The sequence below is a fragment of the Lepidothrix coronata genome, unplaced genomic scaffold (genome assembly GCF_001604755.1).
Source record: "Lepidothrix coronata isolate B3197 unplaced genomic scaffold, Lepidothrix_coronata-1.0 Scaffold58, whole genome shotgun sequence".
In the NCBI taxonomy this organism is placed as follows: domain Eukaryota; kingdom Metazoa; phylum Chordata; class Aves; order Passeriformes; family Pipridae; genus Lepidothrix; species Lepidothrix coronata.
In genome coordinates, this window is record NW_016690238.1 from 1,177,267 (window position 1) to 1,195,417 (window position 18,151).

General features: G+C 46.4%; 1 protein-coding gene across 10 annotated transcripts in view; it reads left to right on the top strand.

The window, feature by feature from the left end:
• Positions 1–18,151, top strand: part of NEO1 (neogenin 1) — a 170,899-nt gene that overhangs the window by 38,662 nt on the left and 114,086 nt on the right. For all 10 annotated transcript variants that reach the window (XM_017816787.1, XM_017816783.1, XM_017816792.1 and 7 more), the window contains exon 2: positions 14,823–15,140. In XM_017816787.1, coding sequence (XP_017672276.1) covers positions 14,823–15,140 — 318 coding nt within the window. The remainder of the gene's footprint in view (positions 1–14,822; positions 15,141–18,151) is intronic.

Consider the following 18,151-nt stretch of genomic DNA (forward strand, 5'->3'; position numbering starts at 1 on the left):
ACTTTGGGAGGCGAAGTAATTACATATTAATATTGGCTGTAAGAAATCTCCTCTGCAGAGAAACCTTAATGAAATAAAGGCAAAGCATCTTACTTTGCTTAATATTCTGTGATTTATATTCCCTCTGATGTGCAAGCAAGGTAATAGTGTGGCAGGGGAAGGAGGACCTCAGCACTTCATGGTATTGAGTGAGGCAAAGCCAGAAAATCCAAGAAAAACAATGTTTTACACCAACTTAACAGGTTTTGATTTAGAAACGCAGTGAACGTGCTCAGGTTTTATTTGTATTTGTGGAATTGAGCTGTTCAAGTGCATCACCTCGGAGATGCTGCTTCTGTGACCACCAGTTCCCAAGCTCAGTTTTCCCCCTTTCCCTCCTAATCCCATCTGTAGCAGGGGATGTTCCTGTTACAGAGCCAATACAACGATTTTACATGCTCTTGTCTGGGACTTTTTCATGCTTGACAGCGACATGAGTGCTTGGCTCTCCTGGAAAGCTGCATTTCACCCCTTTTATGACTGAAAGGAGGTGGTTCAGCAGCTCTGCTTTCTGCTTGTAGATCTTAAACAAAAAAACCCTCACCAAGAAAAATTACACAGAAAACCCGCCCCACCACACATTATATGACAATTTTTCTCTTGGAATTTTTCTTTTTTGTTTAAAAAGTGTAAATTGCTCTGCTAGAAAACAGAGCTTCCCCTTTGTGATAGTCATCATGTGCTGTGAATTACTTGAAATAGAGCTTTTTTATCCCCTTAAACATGGCTTGGAAGTGCTAATAGCAGACTTACCAGGGACCACAATCTAATTATGTGATTATACTGTGCTTGAGGTAGGTTTGGGTTAGGAGAGTTTCTCAGGAGAAGGTTGCACAGGCTATTTAAATAAAACCTCGGAGCGGACAGGGAAAATGAGACCAAAGGAATTTTTAGCTCTGTGATGGTGTCTGTGGTGGTCAGTGGGGCCCTGCGGCTCCGAGGGCTTGTGGCTTTCTTGGGAAGGGACAAATTACAGCAGGAGTTCTGAAAGAACCTGGGAAAAGCTTTACTGTAACATCTTTTGGAGCTGTGCAAATGGCTTTATATTTTAATGCGGTTCTATCAACGTGTAGTATTTAAAACAGAAAGCTTGTTCCAGCAGGCACTGACTGGGATGCAAATGGGAAGGATGCACCAAAAACATCACATTGACACTGGTAGGGACCTAAAATAGAGAAGGAAGGCAGCCCTGGCAGGTTGGATTTAAAGGGAATGAACAGAGAAGCAGTGGAAGGGTGGAGAGGTCCTGGTGTCCCACGCTGGGGGTGTGAATTGCTGCTGCCCTGGAGGGAGCAGTCACACCTGTAGTTACACTGGCTGTCCTCACAGACAGGGCTGGGATCACCTTGTGCAGTTTGGAGCTGGGCTGGAGGCAGGAACTGATGTGAAGAGATGTTTGGGGACACTGAAGGACGCTGTGGCAGGTGACAGTTGAGTGGCAGGTGACAGTTCAGTGTCAAGGTTCAGGTCATGGCTCGGGCTCTCCACTGGTCATTGGGCTCGAGTGCTCTGCCCTTAGTGCCCAAACAGCACAGCTCTCAGCACTGCTGGCACAAACAAACCCATAATGGCAGTGTCAGCGAGCTGGGCAGTGCAGGGATCGTGCCCAGGCGAGGGGAGGGTGTGTTACAGCCCCCTGGTTCCTCCAAGGACCTGCCCTGGGATGAGCAGCGGGTACCGTTGGCGCTGTGCTGGGTCAGACCTGCCCTGCCCCTCGTCGGAGCACCCGGAGTGAGGGATTCCCAGAGTGTGTGGCTGTGTGGTGTCCTCCTCCTTGTTCCCAAGTGTGGTGACAGATGGATCAGGCACTTTGTGTAGCTTTTACTGCTGGATTCCTCAAAAATGGTCTTTCCTGATGTTGCCATTCTTGTGGCTTTGTGCTGCTTCCTGTGACTTTGGGACTTTTAATTTGTAGTTGTTTAACTAAAGCTCATGGTTATATGTCAGAAATGTGAAGGATCCAGAGAGTCAGTCCTGTGAGGAACAGCTGAGGGGGCTCAGCCTGGAGAAAAAGAGGCTCAGGGGGGACCATCTCAATCTCTGCAACTTCCTGACAAGAGGATGGAGCTGGGGGTGCTGGGTTGGGCTCTGCTCCCAGGGAACAAGGGATGAGAGGAAAAGGCTTCAGGCTGTACCAGGGGAGGTTTAAGTTGGACATCAGAAGGAATTCCTTCATGGAATTCCTTCATGGAAAGGGCTGTCAGGCACTGGAAGGGGCTACCCAGGGAGGTGGTGGAGTTCCCATCCCTGGATGTGTCCAAGGAATGACTGGATGTGGCACTGAGTGCTCTGGGCTGGGGGACAAGGGGGGGATCAGGCACAGCTTGGACTTGGTGACCTTGGAGGTCTTTTCCAACCTCAGTGATCCTGGGATTTTGTGATATGAAATAATGGAAAGCCAGTTTGGGGGCACATCTCTCACCATGGCTTTCCTGCTTCAGATCCTCACACACTTGTTGCTCTCCTGTTGTTGCACATCTTGGAGAAGCCTAAACTTGGTGGACAAGTTGCCTGAGGCACCTGATCTAATTGGACCTGCCTGGGGAGGTGGCTGGGCCAGATGAGCTCCAGAGGTCTCTTCCACAAAGAGCTGCATTCAGATTATGTGTTATCATCCCAAATTGTCATTTTGGGCAGTAAGTTGCCAGGTAGTTTGTGTCTGCTGCCCAAGCAGGTTGAAGAGCTTTTTGTCAGGTGAAGGCGAATGCTTCTCTTGTGAAAACCCTTCAGATTTGGTTACAGTTTATGAATTGGAAGAACTGTTGAGTTGTAAATACTCTGTGTCCTGTGTTTACCCCCAAGTCCTGTTCAGTACCTCACACTTAGGCTCTCCCCAGCCAGGTAAGTCTTCGCATCTCAAAAAGTAAGGCAGCAGAGCCCAAGCCAAGGCTGAAACCAGCACAGTCTGCCCAGGTTTTGGGAGCCATCTGTCACACGTCTGAGCCTTGTCAGTGCTGCAAACAGGTATTGCTCTGTTTCGGTGGAGTTGTTAGTTCCTTCTGGGGTTCTGTTGCCATAATTAGTCAAATTAATATTTCATCAGGTCTGTCTGTTTGTTTAACAGCTTAGAAATGAAGTTGTGTGAATGGAGCACTGTTCTCTGACATGAACACGCAGTGCAGCTCTGGGTCCTGCTTCCATACTGTTGTTTCAGCTGAAAAATTCTGCTGTGTGTCAAGCAGAGCAAAACCTTGCCCTGGAAGCTTTCAAGTAACCAAGCAGGTGTGTGTCAGGTGTGTGCCACTCCATCCAGGATCAGCCAGAGCAGAGGCAGGCCGAGGGAAGCAGCATCCAGAGCTGTGCATCCCGGCTGGGGCTCTGGCAGTGCCAGGCTTTGTTAACCTGAGCTTGGCCTTAGGAGGGGCTCCTAAGAGGAGGTTATCCTGGAGGTGGAGCCAGGCTTCTCCCAGGGATGCATGGCGGGAGGACAGACTGTCCAAATGGACACCTTGGAATGGATCTGTTGGATGAACCTTGAAACAGCCCATCACTTGTGCTGGCTTTGCCTTTTTACCCTTTTTAGTGGGCACAAGGAACACTCCCAAGGAGCACATCTCTGAGCTGGGTCTGAGGAGTTGTGCACTAAACCCTTCCTGCTCTCCTTAGTCAAATTAGTGTTCAGGAGTTTTATGTATTTAGTGAGACTGAGATGAGAACTTTTACAGTTATGGGGAAATCAGGATAAAAGGAATATAAGCAAATTCCTTCTAATGATGACCTACAAATTTGCTTTTCTTAAGCATTTCTGTCTTAGAAACTCGTGTAATACCCATATCTATATGATAATTTAGTTAATATATGCAATATTTGTATTTCCACACTTATGTAAGTTCTTTTGAAAAATACTTTCCCACTTTGAAATCATCTGTATTATAAATGAACAGATAAATCTGTTTTTTTCACAGCATGTCTATAAAACATTTGCAAAGCTAATACTTGCAAATGTTTTTTGCTAATATATTTGCAAAGCCACAGTTGGGCTTTTTATTCCATTCTGACAAAAGCTGCGCCAGTCAAAGCTCCAGTGGAGCCTGGGAACTGGGGAGGAGAGGGCAGGGAACAAGGGAGATGAAAGTGCTGCCTGTGCTCAGGCACTGCCACAGGAACCCATGTCCTTAATTTGGGAAGAGACGGGAATCTGTGTAAGGCTCTTAAAGCTTTGGGTTCGTGATCCTGCACTTCCAGCTGAGCTCAGGTGGGGCAGCCCATGGTGCTGGTGCTCCATGAACGTCCCAGGGGTTGTGTTGCCCACCCAGGTTAGATGGACAACTCCAGTGCTTTCCGGGATGGTGCAGGAATGTCAGTGTTACCCTGGGGCTTCCCTTCGCCCCTTTTCCTGGGAGATAACTGTGCACTACCTTTGGAAAAAGCAGACCTCGAGAATCAGGAGTTAAACTGAGGCATTTGCTCCTTTTCTTGTAGCTTTCCTTGGCTTATGAAGAGCTCAGGAACAGCTTTGTAGGAATCTGTCACGGAAAAACGTCAGCTGGGTAAAATAACACCACTGCAAAGGTACAATAAAGGATTAGTGCAATTAGAGTTTCTTACAGATCTGTTTTGAATACAAATACCCTGTTAATAGGCTGCAGTTCCCTTCCTGAAGTATGGCTGCTTGATTTCATATATAACAATGAGACACAAAAATCCAATAATTTGCTCTACCCCATGTATGTTCACTGCACTTGAAATAATTAAGTTGCAGTAACTAAGACTTGGGGATATTTTGATTTTTTTTTTAATTCCAGATCATGTCCCTGCATTTGATGATGCAGGGTCAGTGAGATTTGCAGATGTTCCCTTGGGGAGGGAGGGCTGGGCCAGGCAGAGCCTGTGGCACGCACTGGGTGCTCCTGATCCTCACCAGCCAAATGGGGTAAAAGGTTCATTTGTGACTAGTTATCCTTGTCTTTTTAATATCTCATCTGGGTATCAAATTTTAATTTCTGCATCTGCAAACATATCTACATTTTTACCACTTCTGGATCTGCCAAATATTCCTGAACCCTGGTGCAGTAACATTCTGGATTTGTAAGCTGTGTTATATATTATTTTTCATATGTCTGATTCGTTGATGACACTAATAAGATGTGTCTGGTCGATGTTTTTGATGGTTTTTACAATTTTTAAATGCTTGTCTTAAAAATAATAGAGATTTGAAAGATAATTAGTTGTGGAGGCCAGTGGTAGATGAACATGACTATAGGGGTGTTATCAAACTTGTCAAAGGTGGGTGTATGGATAAAGTTTATATACAATATGAAGGGCATATGTAATTGTAAAGTAAAAAGAATTAGAAGGCCTGCAACCACAAAGTGGTGTCTGTTGGATGTGGGGGCATATTCCTAGGATACAGAACCCAGGGATTTGACTGAAAGACAACTTCTTAAATCTCAAGGTTCGTTCTTACATTTTCTAAGTTTGGGTTTTTTCCCATTTTGACCCTCCAAGGGTCACACCGTGACACCATTTAATGAACTCTGCCACAAATACTGAGTTTTGTGGGCCAGGAAAATCAGGGTAAATATGCTTTTAAAATAAGTTTCTTGGTGACACTGTGGTATGTGCATAGTAGTGTGCATGTGCATCTTTTCCTTACCTTCCTGCTGTTCTCATTTCTTCACCAGTGTCCTGAAAGATCAATGAAATCCTCATTACCACATTGCTCAGGTTATTATATTTCTATATATTGTGGATCAGTGGTGTGATTGGACAGTGGCTGGGAGGGAACCAGAGAGGGAAAGGGGCTGTACAGTGAGCTATGCTGAGTGTACAGAGTTTACCAATTATCTTGATCTTCCCATAGTAGTCCCCTAAACCAGGGACCCTCAAATCCAACACTGAACTTGTATCTCTCGGCCCTGTCCCCTCCAGGGCAGCTCCGAGGTGCTGGCAGAGCTTCCTGGTTCTTTTCCTCCAGAGCTGGAACAAACCCCACCTGTGGCTGGGGTGTCCCTTGGTGGCCAGGGCAGGTGCTCAGGGCTGAATCTGGGGAGGTGTTGGCTCTGCTTTGGGTGCTCCCCAGCATCTGCTCCGCACCGCTGGGATGGGGCAGGACAGGACAGGAGGCTGGGCTGAGGGAAAGGAATTCCTTTTGCTTGATCCAACGTGGCCATTCTGCTGTTTCCAGGTCCCCCCAGATGTTCCTCCATTGATCCAACATTAAAGGTGTTTGTAAGGAATTTTTTCCTCTTTCATGGAGTGTAACAGAGGTCTCTGTCTTCAGAAAGACACTGGAATTGATGTTCAGCAACTTTCCATTTGATTCTTGCATCTTTGTCTTTTCATATTCATCCCTTTTTTCGCTTTCATCTTCCCACAGAAACCAAGGTTTCTTTCCTCCTCCCGATGTTTCTTCCTGTGTGCCTTTTTTGACCATTGCCTGTGATTGGACACCCCCCACTTTCTTACAGCATCCCCCTGTCCTTCCCACTTCCCCTGGGAGCATCCCTTGGCATCTCCATGATCCCCCTGGAGCTGTGCATTGAGGAGGTGGCCTGGGGGAAGGAGATCATTCCCTGACTGTTTGTTCTGTTGGGTGCCCCATAACCTCGTTGGTGTTGGAGAAGTTGTTTCACCCTCCATGCACAGCTCCTGGTGCTGCAGTTTGCTTGCACTTGGGGAATATTTGAGTGATTGGCTTCAGCAAATAATTCTCTTAGTGATGTGTGGGGATTCTTTGCAGTATTTATGTTCCAAACCATTTTTGAAGTGCCAGTCTGGCAAAAAACCCCCAAACCCTGTCTGAGGCAAGGAATCTGCTCCCTGATTGTCTGGGCTTGGTTTGCAAACCAGCAGGGAGTCTCCATAGGGAGCTAAACCCTTGTCTCACCCTGGTGAGGGTTTGGGGAACCAATTTCCTCGGATCTGAACACCCAGAGCCTTGGGAGAGTTGGGTGTTTGACTGGAGCCCAAGCAGGGTGTGAGCAGGGCAGGATGGGGGATCTCTGTGCTTTGTGTGCAGGGTTATTTTACACCTTACAAATGGGTTTGTGTTTTTTCTTAACCCTTCGAAAGCCGCTCTTTGTTTCACCTATCTGAAGAGGGAAATTCTGTGCCTGGGTGCTCAGAAGACTGGAACTCCAGGAGAGGAAATCCATTACTCCAGGAAAAGATGGGAGTTCCTCTTCACCTGCTGTAACAACCGTAGCATTGTCAGTAGCCAACATCTGGGAGCTATTTCTGGGGAAAAGTCAAAGTGCTATTGTTCACAGGGAGGAACAGAAAGACATTTTCTCCCTTTTGTAGGTGTCTTTACAGTGCCCTCTAGTCAACTTGTGGAGAAATGCTGGAGGGATCTTTTCTCAGCCCAGCTGGATAAAGTAATGAAAATGGTCACTGGAAGAATTAAAAATTAAATAAATAATTGAGCTCCGGTCCCCTGGGAGTGAGGTGCTTTTTGAAGGAAGCGGTGCTGATATTAAAAACTGGTAGTTTCTTGAAATGACAGAAATGGCTTTGGTAATTCCACCAAAAAAAAAAAAAAAGGATAAGGTGGATAAAATCCTTTAAACCCTCCTCCTGAAATGGTTATGAGAAGGAATTTTGCAGTGAGGACATTCAGAGAGGCTCCTTCATTAGCCTTATTCAGACATTTGGTGTTAGATGGTCTGACTTGTTTCCTTTGATTTATAAAAGCAAAGTGGCCTTGAAAGGATGTTCCCAGCAGCTGAGAGGTTTGTGGGATGCAGTTCCCGGGTGTGAGTTCTGTAAAACCCAAGGATATTTTTAAACAACCTGAAAGAAATCCACAGTTTTGATCACAGTGGTATTCCTCACCAGGAGGAATAAAAAGGGCACCAGGACTTGTTTTTCTGAAGCACAGCCAGTGGGCAGTTTTCTGTTTCCTTGTCTGTGGAGTGCAGGTTTAAGGCAGGTGAATAAATCCTTGTGAGATGGAAACCATGAGAGTGGGAATCTGGACAGGACACGGGGAGCATTTCCCTGGTGGGACAGTTTGCACAGGAGCACCATGGGAAGTGGTTCCAGTGGCTCCACTGCTCAGGAGGGGCTGGTGCCACCTTTTCCCCTTCACTTTTCTCTGCAGTAAAGGGGCACAGGGGCTTGTTGGCTGAGGGGAGCCACTGCACAGGACCTGGGACAGTTCAGCACCAGCACTGTCATTAGTGAAGTGCCTTCCACGCGTTCAAAACGCAGGTGGAAGTGTCCGAGTCCCTGGAGGTGCTGGAGAGGCCGTGGAACTGAGCACCAGATAAATGCATCTCTGAAGACATCTGATGCTGCAGATTACAATCTGTGTTTGGATTTGGCTGTTGATCATTATCTTGTTTTTCTTGCCATTATTTAATAATATATGAGGAGATGGTATCACTTACACAGGGAGTGGCTGCAGTGGATGCAGTGGGGCTTCCTCTCAGTGATTTACTGCAGACACACTGGGAGCTGTTGGAGACTCCTTAATTCTATTTCTGCACACTTTTTTAATGGGCTGATTTTTAAAAATTATTATTTTTGTGCCTGAGGCCCATCAGGAAGATCAGTTAAGATTAAGCCAACAATAATTTGTTATTTAACAAGTGAAAGGTAACTAAAAGTATAAGCAAAGCTGTAAAAGCATTGTTGCAAAAGATGGTTTGCTTTGCTTGACTTGGTTCTTTGTTTATTGAGCACTGTCTGAAAGGCTGGGATACTCCTGAGTTACCAAGGCAAAGTCTTGGAACATATTGTCCCTTTCTATGTTATAGTAATTGATAAAATTGATGACAGTCTTCATTTTTGTCTTCTTGTTGGTACAATGGTGTCAAAAACCTCAACTCGGTAACATCAGACTATCCCAGACTGGGTTGGGTTGGAAGGGACCTCAAAGCTCATCTCATTCCACCCCTGCCATGGGCAGGGACACCTTCCACTAGCCCAGGTTGCTCCAAGCCCCGTCCAACCTGGCCTTGGACACTTGCAGGGATGGGGCAGCCATGGCTTCTCTGGGCAACCTGGGCCAGGGCCTCCCCACCCTCACAGGGAAGGATTCCTTCCAAGCATCAAACCAGGATCTGTCCCTTGGGGATCTCAGAACAGCCCCTTCCCTTGTGTGCTGGGAGGAGTCTGTGGCACCACAACATTCCTCAAACGCCCTTTGGAGCCCACAATTCCCAACGGTGCGGGGGCAGAGATGAGTTACTCCTCCTGATGAATATCTCGGTTATGGTGTGTTAAATCATCCGAGGAGGAAATCTGCTTGTGCTGGAGGAGAAAGGAATCTACTAAGTCTGGGAAAGTCGAGATTTATACAAGGCATTACTTATCTTATAATGTTGCATCACTGGCTCTCCCAGGTTCCACTGTCAGCCTGCCGCTGGAGTTATGGAAGCACAGCAGGATTTATGCTGTACCTCTGCAGTCAGGGGTAGCTCTTACACTTCTCCCTTTTTTTTTCTTGATGCTTAAGTGTGATATAATTTTTGTCTCATATAATTTGTGGCTTCAGAGTCTTTGTAAAGAAGGAAATGAAACAACATTAAGAGGATACAGTTTAGAAATGTGACCTTGGTTTTTGGTGAACTTGCCACCCTCCATGGTTGGGCTTTGGCTTTTATAGAGAGCCAAATCCTCAGGATGTTTGGTTGGCTGGTGTATTTTGCTGTCACATGCAGTTTAATTTGGTCTAATTAATCCTCTATCCCCTAGAAGGGAAAAATGTAATATTAAGCAGAAAACATACCTCTATCTAAACATTGGTTCTGCTGTGGTATACTGTACTATCATAGATTAATTGGGGAGTGCAGGATGTTTCCAGTGTTGTCAAGGGGAAAAAAATTACCAAGGTGGTGTATTTACATTTTATTTGGGGCTGAACACATGTGGCAATTTGCCCACACAGATAACGTGCTCCTTAGCAATGAATATGTGAACAAACCTACAGAGCAAATTCCTTGTGAGCTCTTGCTGGTGCCTGCAAGGGATAGTGTGGGGAACATCTCCAGTTGAACTACCTTTGGCTAATTCTTAATGATCTGGGTTAGGAAGGGCATGACACAGTGGTTTTAGGATTACAGGGGCCACTGGGAACGTTAATTAAATTCTGCTGAAAAGCCTTTTAAAAGGGCAATCCTGCGGCAAGAGACCTTGGAGCTTTTATCATTGACTTGCAGTACGTGAAAAGGGCTTTTTAATAGTTCCTGCAGGTCCAGCTGGATTTTGTCACACTTCAAGGGGGTCATATCTGTGTTCTTAAATTGCTTCAGAGTCCAACTTAGAAGGACAGGTGTCACCCCCCTATTGCCACATCTGTCCTCAGCAAGGAACAGTAAGTAATCTGTCTTCATCAAAGCCCTGTTTGACTCCTTCCAAACCCAACCCTGGTGTCCTACTAATCTAAAGTCAGGTCATTTTGATGAAAGAGGGGTTTGGCTGCCTTAATTTATCATCCGGTGTGGAAAAAGGGGTTCTGAAGTTCTGCCTGTGCTTCCTGTTCTCTTTCTGGATGGTTATTGCATTTGACCCTTTAAAATGGGATGTGGTTTCCTTCCAAATGTGCTGTGAAATCTGGTGTTGAAGTCCTTTGCTTGGAAAGCAGCTGATGCTGCTTGTCAGGAGAACATCTCTATGGGATAATTTTGGTGGGAGCAGTGGGTTAAGGCTGAATCTGTAGCACTGGTGGTAGGGAAACCTCGGGACACACGTGGAGGTGATTTATGTGGACTCAGTGGAACTGAGACCAGAGTGGCTCCGTCTCAAGTTATTTCCTAAGTGCTATAATTTCTGAAGAGCTCGTGTCAGGCAGCTGTTAGAGGACACATCTCAGTGATTTAAGGTTGGTAGTGGAGTGGTGTCTTTCAGAAATTACCTGGATGACGAAGGGAAGCTTCTTCCCACTTGAGCAGCCACTTGGTGTTTACTGTTCTAGACATTTCCTCGCCTGAAGTCTTTCAGAGATGTAAAGATGTTACTCTGCACAAAAGGTGGTGCAGGAAGGGCTGGAAGTACTTCATTGCTGGATGTTGTCAGATCAGTTCTGGGGGATGGGAGTTGTCTTGGCTGAAGCAGTATCAGAACTGGTGGTTAATTATGAGGATTTGAGGAGCTAGAAAGAAGACTAGAAACCCCCCAAAATGTTTTAAATAGGAGGTAGGGATGTATACATATAATCAACTTGGCTTCAATTCCTGGAAACATTGAGGGGGGAGTGAACAAGTTTTTTTTTCCCCTAGATGAGAGTCACAGAATCCTGGAATGGTTTGGGTTGGAAGGGACCTGGAAGCTCACCTGTTCCACCCCCTGTCATGGGCAGGGACACCTTCCACTATCCCAGGTTGCTCCAAGCCCTGTCCAGCCTGGCCTTGAACACTTCCAGAAATGGGGCAGCCACAGCTTCTCTGGAGAGCCTGTGCCTCACCACCCTAACACCCAACAATTCCTTCCCAGTATCCCATCTAACCCTGCCCTGTGGCAGTGGGAAACCATTGCCCCTTCTTCTGTCCCTCCATCCCTTGTCCCAAGTCCCTCTCCAGCTCTCCTGAAGCCCCTTTAGGCACTGGAAGGGGCTCTAAGGTCTCCCTGGAGCTTCTCTTCTCCACACCCCCAGCTCTCCCAGCCTGGCTCCAGAGCAGAGGGGCTCCGGCCCTTGGAGCAGCTCCTCTGGACTCACTCCAGCAGCTCCACGTCCTTCTGTTGCTGATGTCCAAAGCTGCTTTGTGGGGATTTTGCATTCGTGTGTTCTGAGGAAACTTGTCTGAGCTGTCCCTCACTCCCAGCCTGGCTGACAGGGGAAGCTCTACTTGTTACGTTTTCACACTGCTTGAAAGTTGGAAAAGGGAGGACGAGGTCAGAGTTCAAAACTGGTGAACTTTTTTTGGAAGAAGGAAAAATTTGGAGGAGCCAAGTGCAAGTTAGTAGAGTTAGGCAGGAATAATCAGCTAGTCAAACATTAAATGGGAAAGGACAGGCCTTACAGCAGCTTCCGAGAACAGGCTGGAGGGATTGCGGCAGTGAGGGGATCACGGATCGATGGAGTCAGTCGGCAGAGCTGGGCTGTGCTGAACCCAGCTGTGTGTGGGAGGGTGAGGGGAGGGCTGGGCAGCTTCCAGGACGTGGGAAATGACACCGTGTCTGTGCCTGATCTTGTCTGTGCCGGGTCACTCCCTCGTGTTTGGGCACAGCTGGGTCCCTGCCACTGTCTTTGGGGGGAAAAAACCCAAACCTTCTGGGAATGAGTGAGATGTAACTGTTCCTGTTTCTGGGCAGGAAGATAAACTTGTGTGGCTTATCTCTAAACTTCTGGGCCAGTATTAACACCAGCAAGGCAGTGGTGTGTACATGCCTGGGTACGGACACCTGCCAAGGGAAGGGCATGGAAAGAGGAGACCTCCCTGCTCAAAATACACCCATTCTGTCCCAAATAATGTGGGGTCATCGAACTGAGTAATCCACGGGTTGGTGGAGTGGGAGAAAGGGCTTGTGGGCAGAAATAGAACTTTATTAAGGTCCAGTCTGTACAAACTCTTGTGCTGGATCGGGGTACACAGGGGGCTGAGCTCAGGTGGGTGGGAGGGGTGTCCACAGTGCCCTGACCCTGAACTGCAAATCCTCAGAGACTGGGGCTGGAAAGGGCTCAGTTCTGGGTTAAATCCCTTCAAGATGGGACATAGCTACTTACCAACCCTTCACATTTTTTACCCTCTGCTTTCTGTGCAGGAGCTCAGTAGTGTCCTGGGATGAAACAGGTTGTGCTGTGTCTTCACAGGGCTCTTGGCAGGAGTTTATGTGACCTGTGAAACCTGGCTGAGAATGTGCTTCCCATTCTTCCTCAAAGTCTCTAATCCCTTCTGTGCTGCTCTTCCTTCTTGATGTGCTCTCTCTTGACATTCTCTGCCCTGCAGTGCTCTCTCCTTGGGCACCTTGTTGCTCCCAAGGCAAGGAGGATCTTATCCCATGAATGGATTTGATCTGCTCCAACTTGCACCAGAGGCAGGGCAAACAAAAGGCTGACATCACCCTTTTGAAGGCTTCATGAGTTTATTTGGAAAGCCAGAGGAAAACAAAACTCCAAAGAGTGTATTTTGTTCTCATAGGGATCTGGATCTATATTGGGAAAAACTTACAGAATCTTGTAATTGAGACAGGAAAAATGGTTGATAGCTGGGGTGGAATCCTTCCCTTGGAAAACCCAGGGGTGTAGAGATGAATCTTTTATTTTAGAAAGGACCTTTAGGTTTCTGAGGCACTGGAAGAGATTATAGTGATAAACAGGTTAAAGATTTTCGTGCTGCTCGTGACTCTTGTTTTTTCTCTGCTATTTGGTGTATGAGAACTGAAACTCAGGATTGCAGAGAGAGGGAACCGAGAACATCCACACCCAGGTGTGATTGTACAAACCAGAGTAACGTGAGCAGCTCCTAGAAATTTTGTGGTTTGTTTTGGATTTTTTGTTGTGCATATTTGGTTTTTTGGGGTCGGGGTTTTTTGTGTCTAGGAAAGACAAATCTCAAGGATTTGGATCCCAACCTAACAGGTCTCCAGCCCAAGACTGACACTGTCACTAGGGAAATGTCAGTATTTCTAGATTTTTTTCCCTTATTTCCTCTTTGAATTCCTGAAGATAAAGGAGTATGTGAATGATATCAGCTACAAAAGCATAACTTATCTGTTGTTTCTTTCACACCACTCCTGCCTTATCTCCGAGTTCCCGTGAATTCTGAGTAGCAGGGACAATGGGCTGGAGGAAGTGCAGGAAGGCTGGAGTCCCTCCCTGGGGAAGCTGGAGGCTCTTTGGACACCAGAGACACTGCGTAGTTCAGCGATAGAGGGAATCGTATCAATTTGTTAATTAAGGTCATTTTAGAAGGTAAATCTGATTTTAGAAAGCTCACAAACAACCAGGCATTTGAAGAAGCTGCAGTGCTGCAGGACGGGCTTTGTTTGCAAGGAAAGGTCGCCTCCAGAGTTGTACTTTTCCTCCAAATCCAGAATTATTCTGTGACTTAATGAAACAAATCTTGTTATTAAATGCAGAATTGTCCTTAAGGTGGTTGTAACATAATTCAGTGTTTCTTTATCAACCATTCTGTGGAAAATTAAATAGTTTTGAGATGAGTACAGCCTTGATGCTATTTCTAAGCTTGGCTATAAAAGCCAAAAGACTCCATTTTCTCTCACACCAGCATTATGCTATGTGGAAAACTGTTCTTCCCTGGAAGAATTTGTCTTCTGTTTTCTCTGGATGATTAAGTTAAGACAAGTCGAAGTGATATTGGCAGCCAATCTTTCTGCTTGACCAAATACACCAGAAAGACAGTAATTAAAATTCACTTCTTAATGCAAAGTAGATGTTAATTATAGAACTCTTTTGGGAATACTTAAAATGGAAAAGTAATCATGTTTATCCTGGACGGGAATGAGAGTAAAAAAAATGCTTTATGGCACTTTCAAGACGTGTTAAGCTCAGAACTGGAGACTCGTTCTCCCGAGGCCTGGATTATTCTTGGTGATTCCTAATCTTTGCTACGCAAACCGAACGACTGCACTGCTGTGAATGGCACCCACCCCAGAAAGGCTGAGAGCAGAGCCTCAAGAGTACACAAGAGTTGCCATGTGAGCAGGAAAACATGTTTTAGGGATGAAAATTTCTTGGAATGTGCGAGTCCATTGTGTAAATAGTCAAAGCAGAAAACACTGTCCCACAGCCCAAGGTATTGTTAATATGTTTGGGGAGAGGGTGTTGCGAGCAGCGACGGCTCTCGTGCTCATCGTGGGATCCTGGGAGGAGGGTGCATTTTCTGTTAGGAAACGTGGAAATCTAACCCCAAACCGGCGTGGTGTGCGTTTTCCAGGGTCCCTCGTGAGAACCTTCACTCCGTTTTACTTCCTGGAGGAGCCGCAGGACGTGCTGTCGGTGCGGGGGGCCGCCGTGGTGATGAACTGCTCGGCCCACTGCGACCCCGCGCCCAGGATCGAGTGGAAGAAGGACGGGACCTTCCTCAACCTGGTGTCGGACGACCGGCGGCAGCTGCTGCCCGACGGCTCCCTGCTGATCAGCTCCGTGGTGCACTCCAAGCACAACAAGCCCGACGAGGGCCATTACCAGTGCGTGGCCACCGTGGACAGCCTGGGCACCATCGTCAGCAGGACGGCCAAGCTCACCGTGGCAGGTAAGGCTCTGCTCTGCAAGTGTGGCTGGAAACGGTGTGGAGGTGGATGCTCTGCCCCTGGAAAAGAAGAAAGCGCTTTCCAGCAAAAGAAACGATGGTTTTATCAGTTATCAGGGAAAGTGGGACTGTGCATCTCATTTCCCAGCTGGAAGTTGGCGTGTTTTGTGTTCGTCAAAGCACCTCAATGAGGGGAGGGGTTTTTCTCAGGAAATGCTGAGGATCAGGGAGGAAACAAATGGATTAAGGAAAGTATCAAAGTGCCTGTAATCAAAATGAATATTTACCACAGCTTAGAAGGGTGGAAAAAGCAGGGTTTTGCTTTCTTTATGTATGAACAACCTTAAAATAACTTCTTCTACTTACATGTTTTCTCTACTCTCTGTTGTAAAACATTTGGGAAGCTCCTCATGGCAGGTATGCAATCCTGACAGGACTGGGAGACAGGTAGGGAAAGGCCTGAAGACAGATAAAGGAGAGCTGGGGGTTGTGTTTTTCTGTTCCTTGAGTGTCAGCTGTGAACAAGGAAGTTTGAAAAGTAACAGCCAACCAAATGCTTCAAGTTTTCCATTAAAAAGGCCAAGTCATAACCTCAGCCTTGGTGTTTGGAGTAACCTTTAGACTTGACTGGTGACAGCTTTTATTTAGGGGGTAGAAAGCAGTAAAGGAGTGAAGTTTGCACATAAAAATAAAGATTATGGCTAGGGAAAGTGCCTGTTTTCAGTCATTTGCTTGTGTCTCAGGGCTTGGGAGTGTCAGACTGTGTGTGCCTTGTAAACAGCATAACTTGCAATTCCTGAGTAAGAGTGAGACTTCAAATCCAACTGAAAAGAAAAGGTAAATAAAGGGCTGTAACTAAGAAAAAGCCTATGAAGCAGTTCTCCTTTGTTTCTCTAATGATGTTTGCCAGCCTTTTTCAAACAGTTTTTTTTTTTGTTTTGCTTAATAAATGTCTCAAGGTAATGAATTCTTCCTGACTGGGGCTCTGGCATCTCCCAGAGCTGCTGCTTCCCATCGTTTATATTCTGGTGTTGTTTCCATCACCGTGGCTTGTAACGTTGTTGGGAAACATCAGCAGCGTCAGAAACAAAAGAAATGGGGTTTTTATGCCTTGAAGGAGTGACTTGGAGAGTCTCTAAATGAGGAATATGTTTCTGAGCTTCTTGGCAATGAGGACAATAAAAGCAGTTCTCACACACTTCTCTCAGCAATTCCCACCTCCCTGCATGGCTGCTGTCGGGATTAATTCTGCTGCTTTCCACATGAGCTCCTTCAGCCTCCTGCCTCTGTCGTCAGTCTGCTCTGTGTGATCATTAGGTGAGGTTAATGGGGTTAAAGATGAAGGTAAGCCAAAATGCCTTCCGAATCTCCAGTTCCATTTCGCAGTGTCCGCGGAGAAGGTGCTATTTTAATTGGACGTTTCTAAAATGATGGAATCTTTGAGAGCCTTTTAGTCCTTGGGAAAAAAAAAAAAACCACAACAAACAACACGGCAGTTGTGGTGAGTTTTGTTTTCAAAAAAATCTTTGCTGGAAAACACAACAAATACAGTGTAACCCAAGGCAATATGGATCTTCACCATAACACAACTAGTTGCCTCTTTGACTCTCGTTGGCCTGACAGCTGCGTTATGAGATTATCGATCAATTCCCTGCAATAAAAACTGTACTTCCCTTGTCCAGAACTAGAGGAAATGCTCGTGACACGTGTTCTGTATTGCCTTATGCCATCCTGTCCATCAGAAACCTGCCCCAGAGCATCCTCTGGCTGCACTCTGCAACCTCCTGCTGCTGCTCCAAAAGCCTGGTCAGCTGTGGGGTGTGAAGGGTGTGAAATCCTATTTACCAACCCAGCCAAGTGCCAAGAGCTGTGCCAGACTACCCTGAGTTCAGTCCTGTACTTGGGGGAAGGGTGGTTTGGTTGCTGAAGGCTTCGGAATAAGTGATGGAATATTTAAATTCTGGTTTAATTGTTTTGGTTTTCTGGTCCTCATTTGAATCCCTCAGTTTTAACAGTGGTTTTTAATATTCCTTCCTGCCCTCTTGGTTTTAATTGGAAGCTCTGGGCTGTGGTGAGTGTGGGGATAGTTCTCATAGTAAGATCTCTCCTTGGCCTCAGAATTCCAGAGGGAGGGAGGTAATTCCCCTCTTAATGGAGCAGTGGTATCTTGGGTTCCTGTGTTGTGTGTATGTGGTGCTGCACCTGATCCCTTTAAAAGGGAATAGTGTGAAACGTGGGTTGCATGTTTGAACAGCTTCTTACTCATTAAATAACTTCACTGCCTGAAAAGGACAGTTCTGGTGAGTCACGTGGGCCAGGGCAAGGGAAATCCAGTAAAAATATGTTGTGTTCCATCACAGAAATGAAGGGATACAGGGTTGGAGTGTTTAGGCTCAGAACTGCACTGTCTTCCCCAGGAGCCAGTGGATGGTGCTGAGCAATTCCTGAGTCCTGCAGGAAGGACTGACAGGTGCTACACTGAGATAAGCTCCTCAGATTATTGAAAGGGCTTTCTGTATATCCTAACTTGATGGATCTAAAAGGTTTGGATGTTGGAAACTGCAGCTGTAGGGTGACTGATGGTGCAGGGGCTGTGAGGTGACAGAGGGGCTCAGGGACCCACTGTGGGAAAAACAACCCCAAACACAAGTGGAGTGCTCAGACAGGGGCTGAAGGAGTTGTTACAGACAGACTGTCTTGGGTTCTTGCCCCAGTGTCTGCTTTTGGCAGTGCTGTGGAGGTGTGTGGGCAGGGAAGGGATGGTGGCAGGTCACCAATGTGCTTTTTAAGAACCTTTTCTGTGCATGATAATCCATGAGAAGCCTTTACCCTTTGGGTTTTTGGAGGGGTGAGAAATCCGAGTTTCTGTGGCAGCTGAGACTCCTAAAGAAACTGATCTTTGCCTTCTTTAGATTTAAAGAACAAGTCAGAGATACGATAAAATACCACATTGTGAAAGAACACTGGAATTCAGCACTTGAATTAGTCTGTAACTTGGATTTGTGTGCTACTGC